The sequence below is a fragment of the Zootermopsis nevadensis genome, unplaced genomic scaffold, assembly GCF_977971745.1.
Source record: "Zootermopsis nevadensis isolate Lab colony 2312 unplaced genomic scaffold, Znev_1.0 Znev_ptg000011l, whole genome shotgun sequence".
Taxonomy (NCBI): Eukaryota; Metazoa; Arthropoda; class Insecta; order Blattodea; family Termopsidae; genus Zootermopsis; species Zootermopsis nevadensis.
This window is the reverse complement of record NW_028259143.1, coordinates 4,111,750-4,130,673: the sequence shown is the minus strand read 5'-3', so window position 1 is coordinate 4,130,673 and position 18,924 is coordinate 4,111,750. Positions and strand designations below refer to the sequence as shown.

At 34.6% G+C, this 18,924-nt stretch overlaps 3 protein-coding genes across 4 annotated transcripts; 2 read left to right on the top strand and 1 right to left on the bottom strand.

Annotated features, from left to right (window-relative positions):
• Positions 1 to 23: 23 nt before the first annotated feature.
• On the top strand, positions 24 to 2,794 carry LOC110831521 (transforming growth factor beta regulator 1-like). Its single transcript, XM_087347123.1, has 7 exons — positions 24 to 193; positions 463 to 574; positions 1,134 to 1,268; positions 1,434 to 1,576; positions 1,741 to 1,886; positions 2,031 to 2,262; positions 2,375 to 2,794. The coding sequence occupies exons 1-7, from the start codon at positions 65 to 67 to the stop codon at positions 2,549 to 2,551; spliced, it is 1,074 nt and encodes a 357-aa protein (XP_087203249.1). The 5' UTR covers positions 24 to 64; the 3' UTR covers positions 2,552 to 2,794.
• Positions 2,795 to 4,570: 1,776 nt separating this feature from the next.
• tank (EI24 domain-containing protein tank) lies at positions 4,571 to 13,087 on the bottom strand. 2 transcript variants are annotated; one of them, XM_022067613.2, is made up of 7 exons: positions 12,985 to 13,087; positions 12,217 to 12,395; positions 11,861 to 12,116; positions 11,396 to 11,515; positions 10,854 to 11,077; positions 10,643 to 10,717; positions 4,571 to 9,783 (listed from the first exon to the last, which is right to left on the bottom strand). In XM_022067613.2, exons 1-7 carry the CDS (start codon positions 12,997 to 12,999, stop codon positions 9,678 to 9,680), a joined length of 975 nt encoding a protein of 324 aa, XP_021923305.2. In that variant the 5' UTR covers positions 13,000 to 13,087; the 3' UTR covers positions 4,571 to 9,677. The 2 variants fall into 2 exon arrangements, with proteins under 2 accessions (XP_021923305.2, XP_021923304.2); XM_022067612.2 differs by having other exon boundaries at positions 12,958 to 12,990.
• Positions 13,088 to 13,275: 188 nt separating this feature from the next.
• Trs23 (trafficking protein particle complex subunit 4-like protein Trs23) lies at positions 13,276 to 15,375 on the top strand. The gene is made up of 3 exons (XM_022067618.2): positions 13,276 to 13,575; positions 14,400 to 14,678; positions 15,101 to 15,375. Exons 1-3 carry the CDS (start codon positions 13,401 to 13,403, stop codon positions 15,298 to 15,300), a joined length of 654 nt encoding a protein of 217 aa, XP_021923310.2. The 5' UTR covers positions 13,276 to 13,400; the 3' UTR covers positions 15,301 to 15,375.
• The last annotated feature ends 3,549 nt before the right edge of the window (positions 15,376 to 18,924 follow it).

Genomic DNA, 18,924 nt, shown 5'->3' with positions numbered 1-18,924 from the left:
GTCACAGGCTTCCAATGTGCGATTCATTTTATTTCTTTTTACAGCAAAACTTCTGTCTACGAAGATGGCCTATATGTTTTCTGATGGATATGGATACTTACAAAACTCAGCTGGTGGATTAGTATCTGCCGTTAATAGAAAATATAAAAAGAAGTATAAAAAAACTAAAAGAACAATCAATGACTTAGTTTTTGTAAGTACTAATGTGTTCGGCTTTCAACAATTACATTCACTAAATTATAATTGTTTTTTGTTAAAAGGTTCAAATGACCACAATATTGAGATACTTTTTATCATTTTCCACTATGTAATATTTTATATCGGTAGTAGGGTAATAAAAGTGGGTCTGTAACCAAGACTATATATTATTTTCAGTAAAGTAGTAGACATTTTCGTTTATTAAAGTACTCTAGCAAATTCTTGGTGATTGACACTTATGAAGTGTGATGCACGTCTCCATAGGAAAATGCAGCTCTTTGTGACCAAGTTTCTCTGGTGCAAAAAAAGATTCTCATTGTGAAGGAAGAAAAGAGGTTTTTGCTCAAGAAACTATATAATCTTCAGGCAATTGCAGGTACAGTAACCAAGCCCAGTTAATCTTCTTCAGTCATATATCAAGCAGGGGTCATTTTGCTAATTTGTAATTAGGTTTACAAATGGTTAATATTATCCACATAATTTATTTTCATTACTGAAACACCTTCTATGCACAGAATTTAATTTATTTTACATTCCATAGATACTTCAGAGTACTAAGCTGAGAATATTACTTGTAATACACACACAATACAAATATAAATATATTCTATTCTGTGTATATGTGGTTAAGTTGAAAAGTGTGGTATATTAAATGGGTAATGAACATATTTTTTGTGTAGTGTAATTTTAACTATTTGTAAATATACTGTATAATTGTTAATTAATTATTAAGAGTGTACACATGTCTATAAATTAGTGTATTATAGCATATTTTGTTCTAGGGATATGTTTCTTCAACTGTGTTTCTAGTATTTTCCAAATATGACTACTTTCCAAAACATGTCAGAATATAAAGACTAAATGATACAAAATGAAAGCCCAAATGAAACTCATATTACTTGTAACAACTAACAAATTTTGGACTGTATTTACAGAAACAGACAATCAGCTGCAAATCCACACCCCAAAACTTCCAACAGCAGGGCTCAGCTCACCTTCAGCTACATCCGACACAAGTTCTTCAGCCAAAAAATCATCTGCTAAGAAAAGATGTATGCCTGAAACTCCAGGTATAAATAACTCCACATAGTCTAAAAATTATAACTAGAAAGTCAGAGTAATCTGTAGTTGATGTTGATTGAAACCCAAACTGCAGTATATGTTAAAAAATAATCTCAGTAATGTAACTTACATGCCACTTTATATCTGAGAGAAATAATGTTTTTCTTTCACAGAAAGCCACAAAATTAATCCAAAATTGAAAAAAGGTAGCACAGCAAAAGCAAAGAAAATAGTACAGCCAATTCCTCTTGATATAACTGGTCGTCCTGTTTTCCCGATTGCGCTCGGAGGATTAACAGTACATAGCCTGGGAGAGGTGAGAACAAGATTTTATTTTGAATCATCTTACAATAAACATACTGCATAATACCAGTTTAGTTAAGTTGTCAAAAGGTAATATGGTTAGTGCTTTAAAAACAAAGGGGAACATTGTAAAGGATCAATTTACATTGGTTCCAATCTGCCTGTATTATTGTGCAGGTTGTGTCAGACAGACCTGATTACCACAGTGAAGATCTCATTTTCCCAGTAGGATTCTGCTCCACCCGAGTATATGGTAGCCTTAAAGACCCAGAAAAAAAATGTGTATACACTTGTAAAATTCTGGATGGAGGAACTGCACCTAGGTATGTAGCAAATGTTTCAGTTCATATTCCTTCTGCACAGTCTGAAAGGTGTTGAAAATTTTCTGGTATTTCATAATTGTAAGCAATATTATGTACATCTGGCATGCTGATGTTTTTCATATTCTGGCGTGTCTTTGCTTCTAGCTTCGAGATTGCAGCAGACAGTGACTTGGATACACCCATTGTGGGTAATTCAGCCAATGAGTGTCACTCTAAGCTTCTACAGCGCATCAATCATGCTTTCAGTGTAGATGTTGTTAACACAAAAGGACGCGGACCAGAATTCTTTGGATTCTCTCATCCCACCATTCAGAATCTGATTCAGAGTTCACCTGGAACCAGGAAATGTTCCTCCTATAAATGGAGTAAATTTGAGGTGATCATTTAAAGAAAGAAAACAGGTTTTTGAGTGTATGCATAGTATAACAATATTCTGGCATGTTCGCTAGTGTTACATGATTCATTACATGTTTTAATAATTTTTCCAGGTCAACCGATCAGGAGAATCTCTAATGGAAGAGAATGATGCTTCATTAAGTTTTGATGCTCTACAGCGTAGTATTGCTGTCAGTAAATCACATATGGTGGCAGTGATAAAAGAGGAACCTTCAGATCAACTGCTGAGTAATTCCAGTGCCACTCTTCGAGATCTGCTTATGTCTTAATTGACGTAAAAGTTCATATACTTGATATGATCAGAACAGCCAAGTATATTTAAAATAGCATTTTTACTAGAACATGGTAATTCCTAACTACAACTCTCAAAAGTGGTTCTGTTTATTTAAAGGAAAACTACACGAGTTTCTTATGTGTATTTTTATGTATCATTACAGTGAAATCAATGAGAAAATCTAGATTCCCTGCAATATTGTGAAGTGTTATATGATTAATAAAGAAATATAATTATATCCAGGAAGTGTCATTACATTTTGTGGAACACCCTGGGGTGGGTGGGGTCATTCACAAGAATCATGCATATTAATCTTAATAAGTTGTAAAAATAAATGCAGCACTGTGACCCCTTCAAAGGGTTTTAGATCCATTGGTCACACATCAAACTGGAAACATAAGTATTTTAAAAATAAGTTCCAACTTTTCCTATAAAGAGGTTAAGTAACTGGAGCTCTGGCTGTAACTGTTATGGCTTAGTCTGGAATCAAACCTTGGACTCAACCACCTTATGGGTATCATCCAAAATTTATTCAGAATGCAGAAAAGTAACTATCCAACTGGTAAGTGGGATGCTTGCCAAAAAAATTGTACCTTCTCTTTGCACTGATCTCATGTGTGTTATTTAATTCACAATGAAAGAATAATGTCCACCAGTGAAATTATTATAAGAATTTAAATGAAAAACTGAGATAAATTTCATCACAGGAATGTAGAATAAGGCACATAGCTTATGTGAATCCAAATTTGTCATGTATATGAGTTCATAATCAATATGCCAGAATAAGTAGTACATCAGATGCATGGTGGCAATGATGCAACATTGTATAAGATCAGATTTTGGGTTTGAGCTGCATCTGTTGGTACTCCTAAACATTTCAGCATACACTGTAGTTGCAATCTTCAAGGTAAACTCAATGCAGTGTTTGCTGAATTGTTGGATGTATTTTCATAAACAACACAGCTCAAGCATATTAGACATCTTACTATAAAAATTTGTGATTCCTCGTCGTCAAAAAATGACGTCATCAACAATGTCAACTATAAACTAACTCGGCATTGTTGTGTTCCACAACAATGCCGAATTTAGTGTCTTACTTAAGATTTTAAAACGTCAAGTGGTTTAACCCTCCATTCGGGGGGGTTTAGTTTAGTTTCTTACACAAGATTTTAAAATGCAACCCCCCCCCCCAAAGTGGTTGGTTGCTTTTTAAAAACTTGACCAGCCCCTCCGAGGAGCTCCGAAAGGAGCGTTCTGCCCTAATACTATAAAAATTTCTGATTCCCCATTGTCGTCAAAAAATGACGTCATCAACAATGTCAAGAAATATTTGTTTACTCGGCATTGCTGTGGAACACAACAATGCCCAGCACAACACAACAATGGCGAGTAAACAAATGGCTACAAATTGGTTGGTTATAATACAACACAACAATCAAATTGGTTATAATAGAACACAACAATCAAATTGGTTGGTTATAATAGAACACACGTCATCAAACAACCATTTGTTTACTCGGCATTGTTGTGTTGTACCAACACAACAATGCCGAAGGGGAGTTAGTTTAGTGTCTTACTCAAGATTTTAAGGTTGGTTGCGTTTTGAAAACTTGACCAACCCCCCCCCCCCCCCCCCCCCCCCCCCCCGGAGCTCCGAAAGGAGCGCTCTGCTCTAGTTAATAATAATAATAGGTGGCAGTGACTAGCAAAACAAGTACTGATGCAGTCAATATTTGTGCCTGTATAATATTTTTTCTGTCATTTGAATTGACTGTTAACTTTGCACTATGTATTATGGAAGGCCATCTAGCTATGGCTCCCATATATTTAATTATTAAAATATCAAACCTCATTTTGGTGCTTTCTTCAAAGCTTGTTTTCATGATCTGCCCAAGAAGCCATCCATAATAATGTATATCAGAACTTCAATGCAAGAGAGGAGATGGCTCCTGTGAAGTAAAACAACAAAGTATAAAGTTTATATGTAGCACTCTGCGAGTAGGAAGACGTCAAACTGAGTCAAAATATCTTTATATCAAAATCAACTAAAATTACATCTTAAATTGTAGCCATGAATACATTTAACTGTTTGTTGAAAGCATTCTCTCATATATTCATGAGCACACCCAATAAGTCAGAAAGTATGCCAAAACAACAAAGATTAAGAATGGATTCTTAACTAGGAAATGTGATACTATAATCTGTACATACATTGCATTGCTCAGAACCATATTTCAGCTACAAAACTGAAGTGTAAACCAAGCTACCATGTGTTTAATATTATCAAAATAAGAAGGAAACTATTGCTTACTTACCAGTATTGCATCACACAGACCTCAATGTGGCATAAAATCTAACAAAATTCAGTGTGCACAATGCAAGTTCTTTAAACAAGTGTTACAGAATCCTACGGTAAAAATAAGGTGAATTGCTAAAACTATGTTATGTCATTAACAGGCCAGAAAAGTCTTAAACCCATGTGATACCAACATTTTCCCCTTTTTCCTAATGAAAGTTACAAACAGATGTTCTTTATACTGCACTGCAGTAAACATTACACACAGTTAACTGATTCATGCTAAATTTGTAACTAATATGTCTTCATAAGTGATATTTGATACATGAATGAAAACCATTTGAAGTTAAGAAAATACAGTATTTTACACATTTGCACTAAAATAACCATTACAGTGCTGTAAACCCATAACAGTACTGCACTGAAGTACAATATGTCTTATTATGTTGCTGACTGCAGAAGGTTGATTCAAAAATTTAACTCGAGCAGAGCTCTAAAATATTAGGCAAGTCACACTTTCTTTTTTCACAGCAAGTAATTCACAGACAAGCATTTCATTCTACACAACGTAATCAGTTCAGTACACATATATTAAGACCATGAAACATTGAAAATTGATGATTTAAGGCAATCCATTTTCAATTCAATTTGCTTTAAATCTGCTGTACAGTTCAAATCGTTTTATGTGTTTGTGGGTGAAAAATCTGCAACTGTAAATGTTACTTCTCAAAGTATAATTGAAGTACCTGTTCACTACTGATTAGCAAATGACACTACTATTTTACATACAATATCCAAGAGAGCCAAATAATTACGTATACTACTGCTTACTCGTACTCTCTTCATATACACTAATATCTGTTTATGTCAGTATAAATACCATAATCAAACATACTGAAACTCTGTTTAGCAAGTAGTCTTTAGTTCAATATATATAATCTACCATACATCAAAATTCAGTCAATGACTTTTCTCAAGAAGAATATGATTTATGGTAAAATGATTTATCTTAGTTCTTATATTTTATTAACAATATTTTAAACTCAGTGCTTTACTCTAATTTGCCTTCATTTCACACATACATATAACAAGCTAAACTGAAATCCTGTTTCAAGACATTTACATGTATATCCTTCATGCATATAAAACCTTTCAATTTTGTAGCCATAATGAAATTGTTTTCACTGCATATCAGCAGTGTACTGACATGCAGAGTGGTGGGCACGATATATATCAGTCTATATTTAAGATTTGTACAATAAACTTTACTTGTATAAACTGCATTAATTCAAAGCTTCATCTGAAAATGTCATAAAAAATACTAGCATCAAAAAATTTCCTTTCTGATAAAAATGGACACAAAATATATCTTTGTTTATAGACACAGTAACTTCAACAATGTATTAGATAAATACTGTTCAGATTTTATGATAAAAACCTGAAAATTTTGAGTGATCTTTAAGGGGCCAAAAAACACTGCCAGAGTGAGTTTCTTTCCTCTCAAAATAACATACAAGCTTTTGGTGAGAACCTCAAGACAAAGAAGAAAATTAACTGGCACTTGGTGTAATCAGTCCCCTGTACATATCAGAAGCTTACAGTCCTCAAGAGAGTGAAGATTTGCTTGCACTCTACAGAACACGGAAAGTGGAAAACATGGGGTTTGTTTGTACCTTTCTCAAATTCATAAATGCTTTACGCATTCTCCAATTTAAAGCACTGTAATAGCCAATATACTATAATCAGTTTACTTACAAATTATGTGTCATTAGCTCTAGAACTTCCTTTGAAATAATGTTTTCCATTTCAGATTTCTTTTTCAGTTTCCTAACCCATACGCTTCAAAATGCATTAAGATTATTGAAAATTAAACAGAGCCATTATAATTTACAATACTGCTGTCTATGTTTTTGGATGTGAAGAAATTACTTCAATATCATGTTATTAGGATCCCAACTAAGAACATTACAGCTGAGCAACAAAGCAACCAGCAGACCACAAATGATTAAGAAACTTAAAACTAACATTTAGGTTTATTCACAGCACCCCAAACTTAGTGTTTTATGAGAAATGTTTTAGCATTGTTTGAGGTACACGGTAATAAATGCTGCTCTAATACTTTTAGTCTGACATATAGATGTAATTAATTAATCTTATCCAAACTAAGTGCAGTACATTGACCATAAGCCTGGTTAACTGTTCAGAGACACTGAAACATTATTTTTACATGCATGGCACTATTAATGATTTGTCCAAGAATAATGTAAGAACTATATCATGGATAAAAATAGAATAAAAATAAAATAAAGCAAATAACTACAATGCAAGAAGTTTGCCCCATTTACCCAATCATTTAAATATTGTCACTAACTAAATGAGATATATTTTCAAGTTAATTAATAACAAACCAAACTCAGCGCAAACATGTTAATTTCTGCCCACATCATTGAATTAAACAATCAAGTAAAACTATTTCACAATAAAACAACATGTGGGGGTATAAAGAAATAAATACGTGAGTGAAGACTTCTCTTAACACAGGATTAAATTGGAATAACTACTCTGTTTTATGTAAATAAAACATGATTGTTAATGTTATCAAGATTTCAGAGCAAGTTCCCAAAATCAGCAACATTAATATCAGGTCTCTGGATTACTGCTCTTATATTTATAATATTTCTTTAAATACAAAGAAAGAAATCCCAAGTCAAGTAGCAGAGACTAAGCAATAGGGAGCTGCCTAAAAATGGTTCATCTTCTTCTGATGATGACATTTCCACTTTAAATGAATATTCATTTTACCCTTTCTCTGAATCATACTTAAGCAAATTATAGTTTTCAGTTTCCTCTTTCTTATATCATGCCCATCACTACAAAAAGCCTGGACACAAAATGTGAACAAGTGCATTCAAACTTACATCTAAATCTTCCTCGCACCTTTACCTGCTTCATTTCATTTACAAATTTATCAAGTACTATATTAAATAATAAGATGACAAGATCATGCACTAAAGGAATAGAAGCAGAGTTTCTTTTCTATCTTGGGTCACAATTAATGAAAAGCAAATTGACCAAGCATAACATAACAGGACATTATTATTTCTTTTATTCCTTTTTTCTATAGCCAGTCAATATTTAAATGACACAGTATCATCTTAGGACCTATAAAGAGGCGAGAAGCATCAACAAAAAAGCATGATTTTCAATATTGTACATTGTAGGGTTTCCGCTAGCCTCTGCATCCACACCGGCTCTGGGGCCCACCCAGCCTCCTATCCAATGGGTACCAGGGTCCTTTCCCGGGGGTAAAGCATGGCTGGGAGTTATACTGACCACTCATCCCCATCTAGTGCTGAGGTCAAGAAAGAGTAGGAGCTACACCTCCACTCCCCCCAAATGACCTACATGGTGTGTAGCGGGACAGCTGTTTTTACATTGTAGGGTTAAATCAACCAAAAAGTTTTTTTTTAATCACTAAAATTTAATGACATTTCCACATCAGACTAAAGGAAGCTGCAACTGCTGCCAGTTTAAACATGTCACCAATGAAACATTGCAAAAGTGGAACTCTGAAGCAGCAAAACATGAAATGAATGTACTGAAATCTGATGTTTCAGATATCTATTATCTCCATCATCACGATTGTGTGGTAATGACCATGAGTCAGTTTTTAACTTTCACACAGCCAATCACTCAAGATGATTTTCAAGTAATGCAAAGACAGTTTAACATATAATCAAGAAGATCGCAACCTTCCTCTGTGCTTTCTCATATGGTGTTCTACATATACTTGTAGGGGGATAAAAACATTCAAGATCATCTGGATAAACCGGTGCTGGAGACTAAGAAAAAGTCTCCAAACAAGTTTATCAAGAAATGTGAATGAAATACTAGGCCTGGAACAGAACTATGTCATTCATCCAACATTTATGGACTGATCACTGTAGACTGTAATACAAATTATTTTAGCTTTATCAGTTAAAATAATCTGGTCAAGCAAATAACTTACTTCCACTTCCTGAACTTCTCATCTTCAAATATTTCTTCTAACCAAAAAAAATAAAAATAAGAAACATGAATATGTTTGCAGAACTATGCATTGCCATTTCTTTTGACTGTTCTCCTAATCTTCACACCCACATCTTTCTAATTTCGGTACTTGTATTCAATTCACCAAAAGCAGAAAGAAAAGTGTTTTTCACTTATTGCTACAACTTATAAGGCAGCATGGATATAATTATTACTTGTGAATGATAATCAAACAAGTTTGAAAGCCCAACTGCTGGTATTAAAATGTTTCTTATATACCTAGATTTACATTTACAACATTTAGGAACTTGTGATTAGATTATGGGCTTCTTGTAAACCCCATACTTCATTAATAAGTAATAATAGCATATTACTAGTATGTATATGTCTGCCATATTTTCATATTAACTATAGCTGGAAATGTTTTTCATTGTTTTCATTATGTACAAATGAAGTTTATCCACATACACCCACAACAGTGATGGGAGATTACAAAATTATAAAAAAAAATGGCTGTTTTATAATCAAGAATAAAATCATTAATTGATGACTGTCTTCAAGATGTGTCACATACTAGAACACAACTACACAGATGGGGCAATCACTGCTCTGCACAGGCTGTGGTACTGTAAAATTGTGTTTATCACTAACTCAACCATTACATTCTGTTCATGGCATGTAGTTTCAAAACTACATTTAAACTTTTCACATAGAAATTAATTCAAACACACAGTCCCTGTGTTACAAAGTTTTCTTCCAAAGTCACATTCTCCGAGTATTGCGCAATATACAGTCATCACCTGCGCACATTAGAGGGTTCTATTGCTCTTGGCCTGATTGTCCGATTAAAAAGTGCATTTGAAATTGCAATAACAGGTGAAAACAACTGCAGAGGGTAGTCACTGAAATTAAAGAAGCAACAATATAATTTCCATGACTGTCATTCACATTCTGAGAATTAAGCAATTTGTACAAATTGCACTAGAAACATTGAATGCTGGTGCAAAACACAAGTTTACGTGCAACTGATGAATAAACATGGTTAAAAAAGTTATAGTGGAACCACGGTTCCGGAGAATTTGACGTAAATACGTCTCTGTATTTAAAATATATTTACGTCAATGTAATGTAATGTAAAGTAAAGTAATGTAATGTTATCTTCAATGTCATCCATCTTGTTATGAAAGCGGATTGTTGACGGCAGTAATGTAACACAACAATGCCAAGTAAACAGATGACATTTCCTAGGTAACATAACAATGCACACAAGCTAACCATTGTTGTCGGTCCATATTTACACATTGTTGTCGATTTGTTAATACGGATCTTACACATTACCGACGACAATGGTCCATATTTACAAATTGTTGATATTTCCTAAGTAACCATGTTTTACACATTTTCCTTACACTTTTTTGCGGAATGACCCTTCAATATAGACGTATTTACGTCAAAAGAAACCATAACACCTCATGCATGTGTGAGATGTAAGAGTACACTGTATTACTAATTCTTTTTCATGCACCATGATAAGCAACTAAATAAACTAAGTGCTTTAATGTTCTTTTAAAACCAAGTGAAGTATAGTGATACATATACTTATAGAGCTAAAGACTCAATTGAAAATGTTAATTTTAAGATGTGTAATTGTTAGAATGAATTTTATAAATTATATTACATCATGGTTGTACCCTACGAATGAATTATTAAAACTTGCACAAATACCAATACAAAAATAAACAAAATGTTACATTAACTCACCAGACTCCAGTCACAGGATCAGCCTCATTTCCACTTATTATGAACAATGGAAATAGAATGGAAAATACACACCCACTGTAAAAGAACGCACAACACAATTATAGTGACATTTTAACCACACCCAGGTCAAATTTAATAAGATATAAACTCCTGCAAGGCACCAAAACTCCCTTTGTCATAAGCTCAGCGCTTTTTTTACTATGACACTTACCTGTTGAAAAATGAACTGGGAAGAGCTGTCAGAACAGCTAAAGGCAATCCAAAACCTATGAAGTATGGCCAATTGCTTTCAATGAATGTCAGCCGCCTGTGCAGTTCCCATCCCATGTTGAACCATTTGTACTCAAAGGAGTATAAAGAGTAGAGCAAACACATGTGCACAAGGCACAGTGCATCTCCAAGAAACACAATAGGCACCATACTAACGAGTGTACTCTGAAATCAAAGCATTCCATCAGTAGCAAATATGCTCCTCTGTATCAATGTAGGCAGTACACTGAAGCAATTGATACAGGTCACTACAAATTTTGAATATAATGTGTGATATTACGATATGCAATCTTTGATATGTGACAATGCACAATCTTACAAACAAAGCTTACCAAACCTAACCCAAAATAAAATAAATACCCACACAGTGAGTTACAAAATATGTACTTGTATGACACCAAGCATATACCACTTCATCAGAGGATAATAAGGTCAAGAATGTGTCAAGCAATGGATTTCCCCATCAAAAGTGCAATTCTTTACCTGCACAAGGAACAAAGCCTGAACCAAGACACTAAACAGTGTGTCTGCTATCAGCTTGCTGAAACTCGACAGAAGCTGTGGCCTACCTCTGCTGTATCGGTATGCTGAATCAGCAATGTCCTGCATCACAAACAGCAAACATAAAAATTAAGTATGAATTAATGTCAATGAATATTCAACAGATGACACTGATAAGACACTAATAGAAATGTTTTACCTTAATAACATTCCCAACTAGCAACTGTTCTGGAAAATTGTTCTTCTGATTCCTAACATACACTGAGTCACACACACCATACTTTCTGGGAGTTACATCTTTTAAAAAGTTGTCTGCAATCTAATGATATCACAAATCACTAAATTTAACATTGCATCATAAAGGCTCACTTTCTCATTAAAAGACAATATAACAACTGTAGCGCACGCACACACACACATATATTTGGAACAAGCACTTATAATTACCTGGAACCACAGGCTATTCACAATTTTGCTAAGCAGAAACAATGGAAGCACCCAAAAGGCACCAAATGTCCAAGACAGGAAAAGTTTCATCCATGACCAAAGAGATTTTCCTGTACTTGAAGAGTGGCCAAACAAGATTGTAAGGAGATACTTCAACAGCGGTAGGAGACCACACTCAAAGACCAAGAGGCTGCACCAGAATACTCCACCATTTAGCGCACAACACTGTAAAGTCCTCTTCAAAACTTTTGGTTCTCTAAAAATAAGAATAACATGTACAAACCATAATTCTACACTTTTAAGAAATTTTATCCTAGTACAGTTGCATTGAAAATTACTACAAAATGACTACATACTCTTCTCGCACTGATCTTGATGTTTCTCGATGCAGTTCTTTTCTTCGACTAGCAGTATTGTGATCCTTGTTTGGAGAACTATATACTGCCTTCTTCTTAATATTTTTGTCCAGGTAAAATATTGTCACAGTTCCCTTCAAACTATCTCCAAAACCACGAAGAACAGCACAAATAATTGCCTGAAAGAGTCCTTCTTGTGAAATAATAGCACATACTAGAAATCCTCAAGAAGAACGGTCAGTAACAGTTGAGAACGTCACTGATTTGCATTTAAATTATCAAATGTAAGAAAATACATCTTATAATATTAGGCCAATTAAAAACTCGGAATAAAAGTGTTTATGATAATCATTACAAACTCAGAATAAAAGGATGTTAACGACAGTCGTTTAAACTCTGCATCACATTATATTAACGAGAAGTGTTTCTGCAGTGTTGATTTCTGAACATATGAATACTAAACAAGGCAGAAGCGTACACAAAAGATAAGAATTTAAAACTAAACATGTGTAACATTGCTAGTCAAAAAAATTATATCGAATAAACAAATTATACAGAAGTGCTATTAATAATCCTGTGAATCATACAAATAGAAATAATTATTGGATAACTTCAACACTAATAGCCATGATTCATTCCACTTGTAAAACAAACTTCGTTGTACAATCAGCAAGTAAGTCTAACATTGAAATTATAACAGAACTTCCAAGTACATCACAAATATCGAATCTGATAACCTACAGAGTCCAACCAGATCATGCAACTCACTGTTAAACTATCCATTTATGGTTATATTCTCTCTACCCTAACTTGCATTTGTCGCAAATATTGCCATATTATATTTTGTTTTCTATCGATATTAGTTCGTATCGATTTGTCGTTACCAAGTCAGAAGCTTGTAAATCTGTGTCATATTAAAAAGTTGTCTTTCAATTTGATTGTATGATTAACGTATATTAATTATATAATAATACATATACATCATTGAATATTAAATTGGATATTAAATTACTAGTTGGTTTAAAATACAACATCTTTAAAGTTATTATCGATAGTCGAAGCTAGCAGCTGATGCATCACAGATAATAAGATAAATGGAAAATCGCTGATTTTAATAATATAAGTGAATGAAAGATAGGAAATTTGTCAGTTTTTGATATTTGCCTTAAGAGGTGAAAATAGTGATGGTTATATATGGAGTATACATTGTATCAAAATCCGGTGGACTGATTTTTAATCATGATCATAATATTACAAAGATTGAAACAGAGAAAACCTTCAGTTTTCCACTAGACATACAATTGCAATGTGAAAACAAAAAAGTTGTAGTTGCTTTTGGACAAAGAGATGGGATAATGGGTATGTGAAGGTATATGCTGAAATTATTTTTTGACAGAGCATAGCTTATTATGTAGAGCGAAATTTAAAATGCCAGTACTTTCAATGCAGTTAATTTTAGGTTATGTTGTGAGAATTCTAAGGTATGAAATAAATTGTATTTCTTTCTTAGGTTAGTAAAGATAACATTTTATGTACTTCCTTTTTATATTTTACAACATCTTCTGTAGAAAGGGCATGTTACATGAAACTGCTGCTACTATTCTACAACCTTCAGAACATAACCTGATAATATATAAAGTTCAAATTCTTGTGGTAAAATTATTTGACCAGTAAATTCTATTCCCACTTCTGGAGTTCCAACATTCACATTTTGAATTCTGTTCTGCCTTGGGTATAGTTGTGATGGCCTGACTTGGGCTGCTAACAGGTCCATCTACCCTGTCTTACTGTCAGCTCCTTCAAAATCTGACAGGTAATGAATGTAAAAGTCATGTGCACTAATAAAAGTCAGTTACTGTTGCATATAACTCTAAAATGGTAAATAAAATATTCATTGGTTTAAAAAGTTGTAGAATTTAGAGAAATAAATGTTTTATGTGCAAATTTTGTATAAAATATGGGATTCTGTAGACAAGAACACTGTGTGTTTTTGCACCCAGGAACTTAAAAGTAATTATACTAATTTGGAAATGATTTCACATAAGTACACGAATGTTATATATATATATTTTGTAATGGGAATATCTGTATGAAAGGTATAATTTCATGCAAGACTTGTTATTACTAAATGCAGTATAAGACAATGTCGCTAGTTTTGTGTATGACGTGTTTTCTTGTTTTAGTTGGTCATGTTCTGACTGCAGTAAATGGAATTCCAGTGACAGGACAACAGCTGGATGATGGAAGGGATGTGTTTGATGTTCTGAAAACTCAAGAATTATTTCCTCTGAATTTAAAATTTGAACGTCCTAAGATGACGACCAATGAGAAGATATTTCTAGCTAGCATGTTCTACCCACTTTTTGCAATTGCGAGCCAGTTAAGCCCAGAGCCTAGAAGTTCTGGTATAGAGGTTTTAGAAGCAGACACATTCAAGCTGCACTGTTTTCAGACTCTTACAGGTATATTATGTCACAGAGCCTACTGCATTCAAATTTAGGGTGAATATAAAAATATTTACAAGAAACATACAAGACTAGCTGCAACTGGATTTTGTTAAGTGGCTAACAGATGTGGAGAATGTATGGCTGGAGCATTATTTGCAGTATCAGCATTCTAAACACTCGTGTAGCACAAGAACAATTAGCATATTTTCATCATATTTGATAGTCATACCCAGACAGGTCTTTATAGATGTATATAGTGGTATAATAATTAATATGTTACGTGAATGCTGTATCACTGCGTTACAGTTTTCTGAAAAATGAGCTGGAACCGCATTTTAATCGTTTATAATTCCGTTCCCACGCACAAGACATGTAGTAATATATATATTACTTTCAATAAAAAATTGTTTCAAGAGATTTGTTTTCTTCTATTCCAGGAGTAAAGTTCATAGTTGTGGTTGAACCAAACCAAGGTGGAATGGATGTACTGTTGAAAAGAATTTATGAACTGTATGCAGATTATGCTCTGAAGAATCCATTTTACTCGCTGGAAATGCCAATCCGATGTGAACTGTTTGATACGAATCTTCAGATTTTACTTGAACAGGTTGAAAAAACAGGGATTAGTAGTGTGTGAATAATGTTATTCTTATTTAAATATACTGTATAAAATTGTAAAAACTTGTGTCTTTATTAAAAATTGTTCATAGCAGGCAGTTTTATTTCTTGCTAGAGGAAAGCGTCATCATACTTTCTTCTTCTATTGCTCTCCGGTCCGTGTTCGGTCCATTGCCTCCTCAATTCTCCTCTTCCATTTGGTCCTCTGTTAGGTCCGTCTGTCCGAGGCTTTGATCGAGGTTTCGAAACATCTTCCTTTTTACGGTGCAAGGTTGTTTGCCTTGCGACCAACCCCCAATCTGGAGGACCAGGGTACCTGTCTTAGTCTGACCTCTCCCCCTCGACCAATCTGGCTAGGGAGGCCCTACCAGTAGCTCTTGGGGTCACTGAGGTACTCAAGCCCCACCACCACGACAAGGTGCAGGTACCATTCAGTGAGGAATTCATACTTTAGTTTTGTTATATTTTAATAAATCTCAGTTAAATTTTCATTGAAGGTTTTGTATACATTTCTGATACGTTACAATTTTTATACTTATACCGAGTCCTTCCAAGCAAATGTTGGTTGTAAAGTGAAGCTCTCTCCCAACATGCCATGGAGGCATTTGGGGGTGTTTTACCTCCCGCCCACAGAAAGGAACCCCCTTAGTACCCATTATATAGGATGCTGGGTGGACCCCAGAGCTGTTCTGGATGCAGAGGCTGTATGAAAAATCTCTTACCCCTATCGGGCATCGAGTCCCTGGTGATCGTGTCGACAGTCAGACACCACTGACTGAGCTATACCACCTAAATAATATTGGTGCAGTACCTTGAATTAGGCCACGGCCGCTTCATTCCAATTCATTGCTTGTTAATCAACGCTGCAGCCAGAACTACTGACAATGCCTTTAAATAAACCACAAATAACAAAATAATATTCATATGTCACGTCCCAGAAATTAACGGTCATCCACAAATTCAGCGAGAAAAATTTTGTGTAATATATTTCTCGCCTTCTGTTAAAGGCTACTCTGTAGTATAATACCTGGTTGGAAAAATTAAAGTGCTGGTTTGTAGCAAAACGTGATGACTTTCAAGAGTCACGTATTACCTACGAAAAGCTATCTTTTTTGCGGTTCCTCGTATTCATTAGCGAAGAGGCTGTTTCAATCACAAACTGAAGGTGCAGTATGCCAGGTAGGTCGTTATGTTGCACTCATGAAATGTCTTGAAGGAATGTGTGTTTTGTCGGACAATGCGATACTGCGTCCTTCAGTAACCGTGACAAGTTGACACAATCAAGTTCTTCGACATAAATTACAATTGTTTGGGCTACAGGCTATGCTCCCCCCCCTCTCCCCCAAATGAATGATAGCTTATATACTAGGTTGTTATGGACCGACATTAAAAGGTATCGCTGCTTGTATTTCTTACATAAAACAGGTATGTTAATGTTCAGTGTATGAAAAGGCTTTACCAATTAGAATACTTCCAGTAATGACTGTGAATTTGGTTAATTATTTATACCGTAATTATTCTGGACACTGTCCAAGGCTTAATATACACGACGTTTCGGGCACTGGTCCTACTTCAACTCCGAGACAATTGGCTCTCATAATCTTGCTCATATTGTTAATATTTTCGATATATTGACAGTGGTCGAGATTGAACCCAGAACTCTTTAAATATTAAATTCGAAAAGATTTTATTTCAGAGTGTTGTCTGCAAAATTGTCAATATGCCCCAATGTATTCCACGTTATATTCATAATTATTCTCCTTCTGTCATTGATTAGGCCCTTTGGCCTGTTTTGGTTAATAATTAATTTCAAAGCCATTAATCCTTTAGATAATTAGAATAATAATTTTATATAATTAGGCCTGTACACAGAGCATAACACTTGGACATTCTGGTACCATCTACAAGCAAAATAAAAAATAACATGGACATTTAGAATTCTTATGATGTCAGAACTCATTACAGATTTGGATTGGTAGAAATAAGAGGAGATCCTTGTGGCTCAGGATAAAGTCCCATGGAGGATTCTTCAGGACATAGTAATGCTCCTTCGATTACAATTACGTCTCATGGCTGACTTGAAATAAACATGGTTTTCTTTCGAGATTACCCCACCTATGAGTACAGAAGACCCAAGTGAGTAATTTTCCTGTCACGTTTCGCAGATTATAACGGAAGTAGATTCAATCTAAATTTGATTCTTTGTCGCCCCAGAGATAAACTAATAGCCGCTGGTACAATACAAGTCTCAAAAAGAAACCGACAGCAAAACTTAATGGAGCACGCGGCAAGACTCCAAGACGTAGCAGAAAACGAGGAGAGCGAAATGGAAATCCCCAACCACAACTAACAATCGATACGACAGGTGCGAGATATCGTATTATTTCGGCAAAAGTTAAACAAAGCACAGATGTGTAATTGCGTGCCGTGAATGATTAATGAGTCGATACATCTCTGACACAATTCCTACTGTAGACTAAGAATTTTAAAAAGTTCTACGTAACTTCTGTGGTTTTAATTTTAAAATGTTAATGTTACTGGGAAACATTTAGCGACACAGTAAATACAATTCAAAATTGAATTCAGAAAAGTGTTTCCCGGTAAACGAACCCGTTCATTGCTTAGTATGCAATAGTTACCCTATTTCAACACTTCGCCGTATTTACTTCAGAACACGCAATTGTCTTATATTTCGAGGAGGGGTGCAGAATGGATTTCAAATTGTGAAACAAACAAAGTGGTTTATCCGTGGTGATTCGGTTGAGTCATATCCTAAAGGTTATCATACCAAATGTCTGAGTCTGTTCTGTATGTTTCTAAAGTTCGTTTACAACGCTATTTCAACTTGCAAAGTCACATATCATTGAAAAATACAGATGAAACGAGTATTGAAAGAATACGAATACGTCTTTTTAAAGTTATCTGAACATTCGGTAGGGAAAAAAAATGACGAGAAAACATCGACAAAGCTAATATTAGCGTTTGCTATAGAACGGAGATTTCATTAAAGATGTTTTGTTCCACGAAAGTTTTCCGTACGTACGTAATTGTTTCTCGGAGTACCACACCCACGTAATTTCAAGCGACTAGTGAGAAAAATGTGTCTGTTTCTAGGAATGAAGTTTATCTTAGATATAAGAGTAGCCTCTGATTCTCTGCATAGAAACAGAGCTGCTTAATCATAAAAATATAGGCATATAGAACACATGGAATATAGGTGTGGCTGTGTAAGTTAATATGATTATATGGTTTAAAGCCTGACACAAAATAACCTTCTGAGAACATAATCGTTAAGGTTCTATCAACTTAATTGGCACTGTCGGATTTGAAACCGAAAAAGAGAGAGAGATTCGGTGAGGACAGTAGACGTACACATGCAAAGAGGAAATCAAGGATAGAAGTGAGAGACATTTTAAATAGGGGGAAATAAAAAACATCACGTTGTTGGAAGGTTCGCAGGCTTTGCCCGCTCGTCCTTTTGATAATAACAGAATGAGAATGAAGACGTTAGGGTGGTAAGCTTTAGACGGACAGGAACTTTAATTTTTTTTTAAAATAATTATACAGACAGTTCGAGAAATGTTGTCGTTGTGATTTTAACCAAATTTGATGCAGTATAAACTCATTTTACTCCTATGATTCC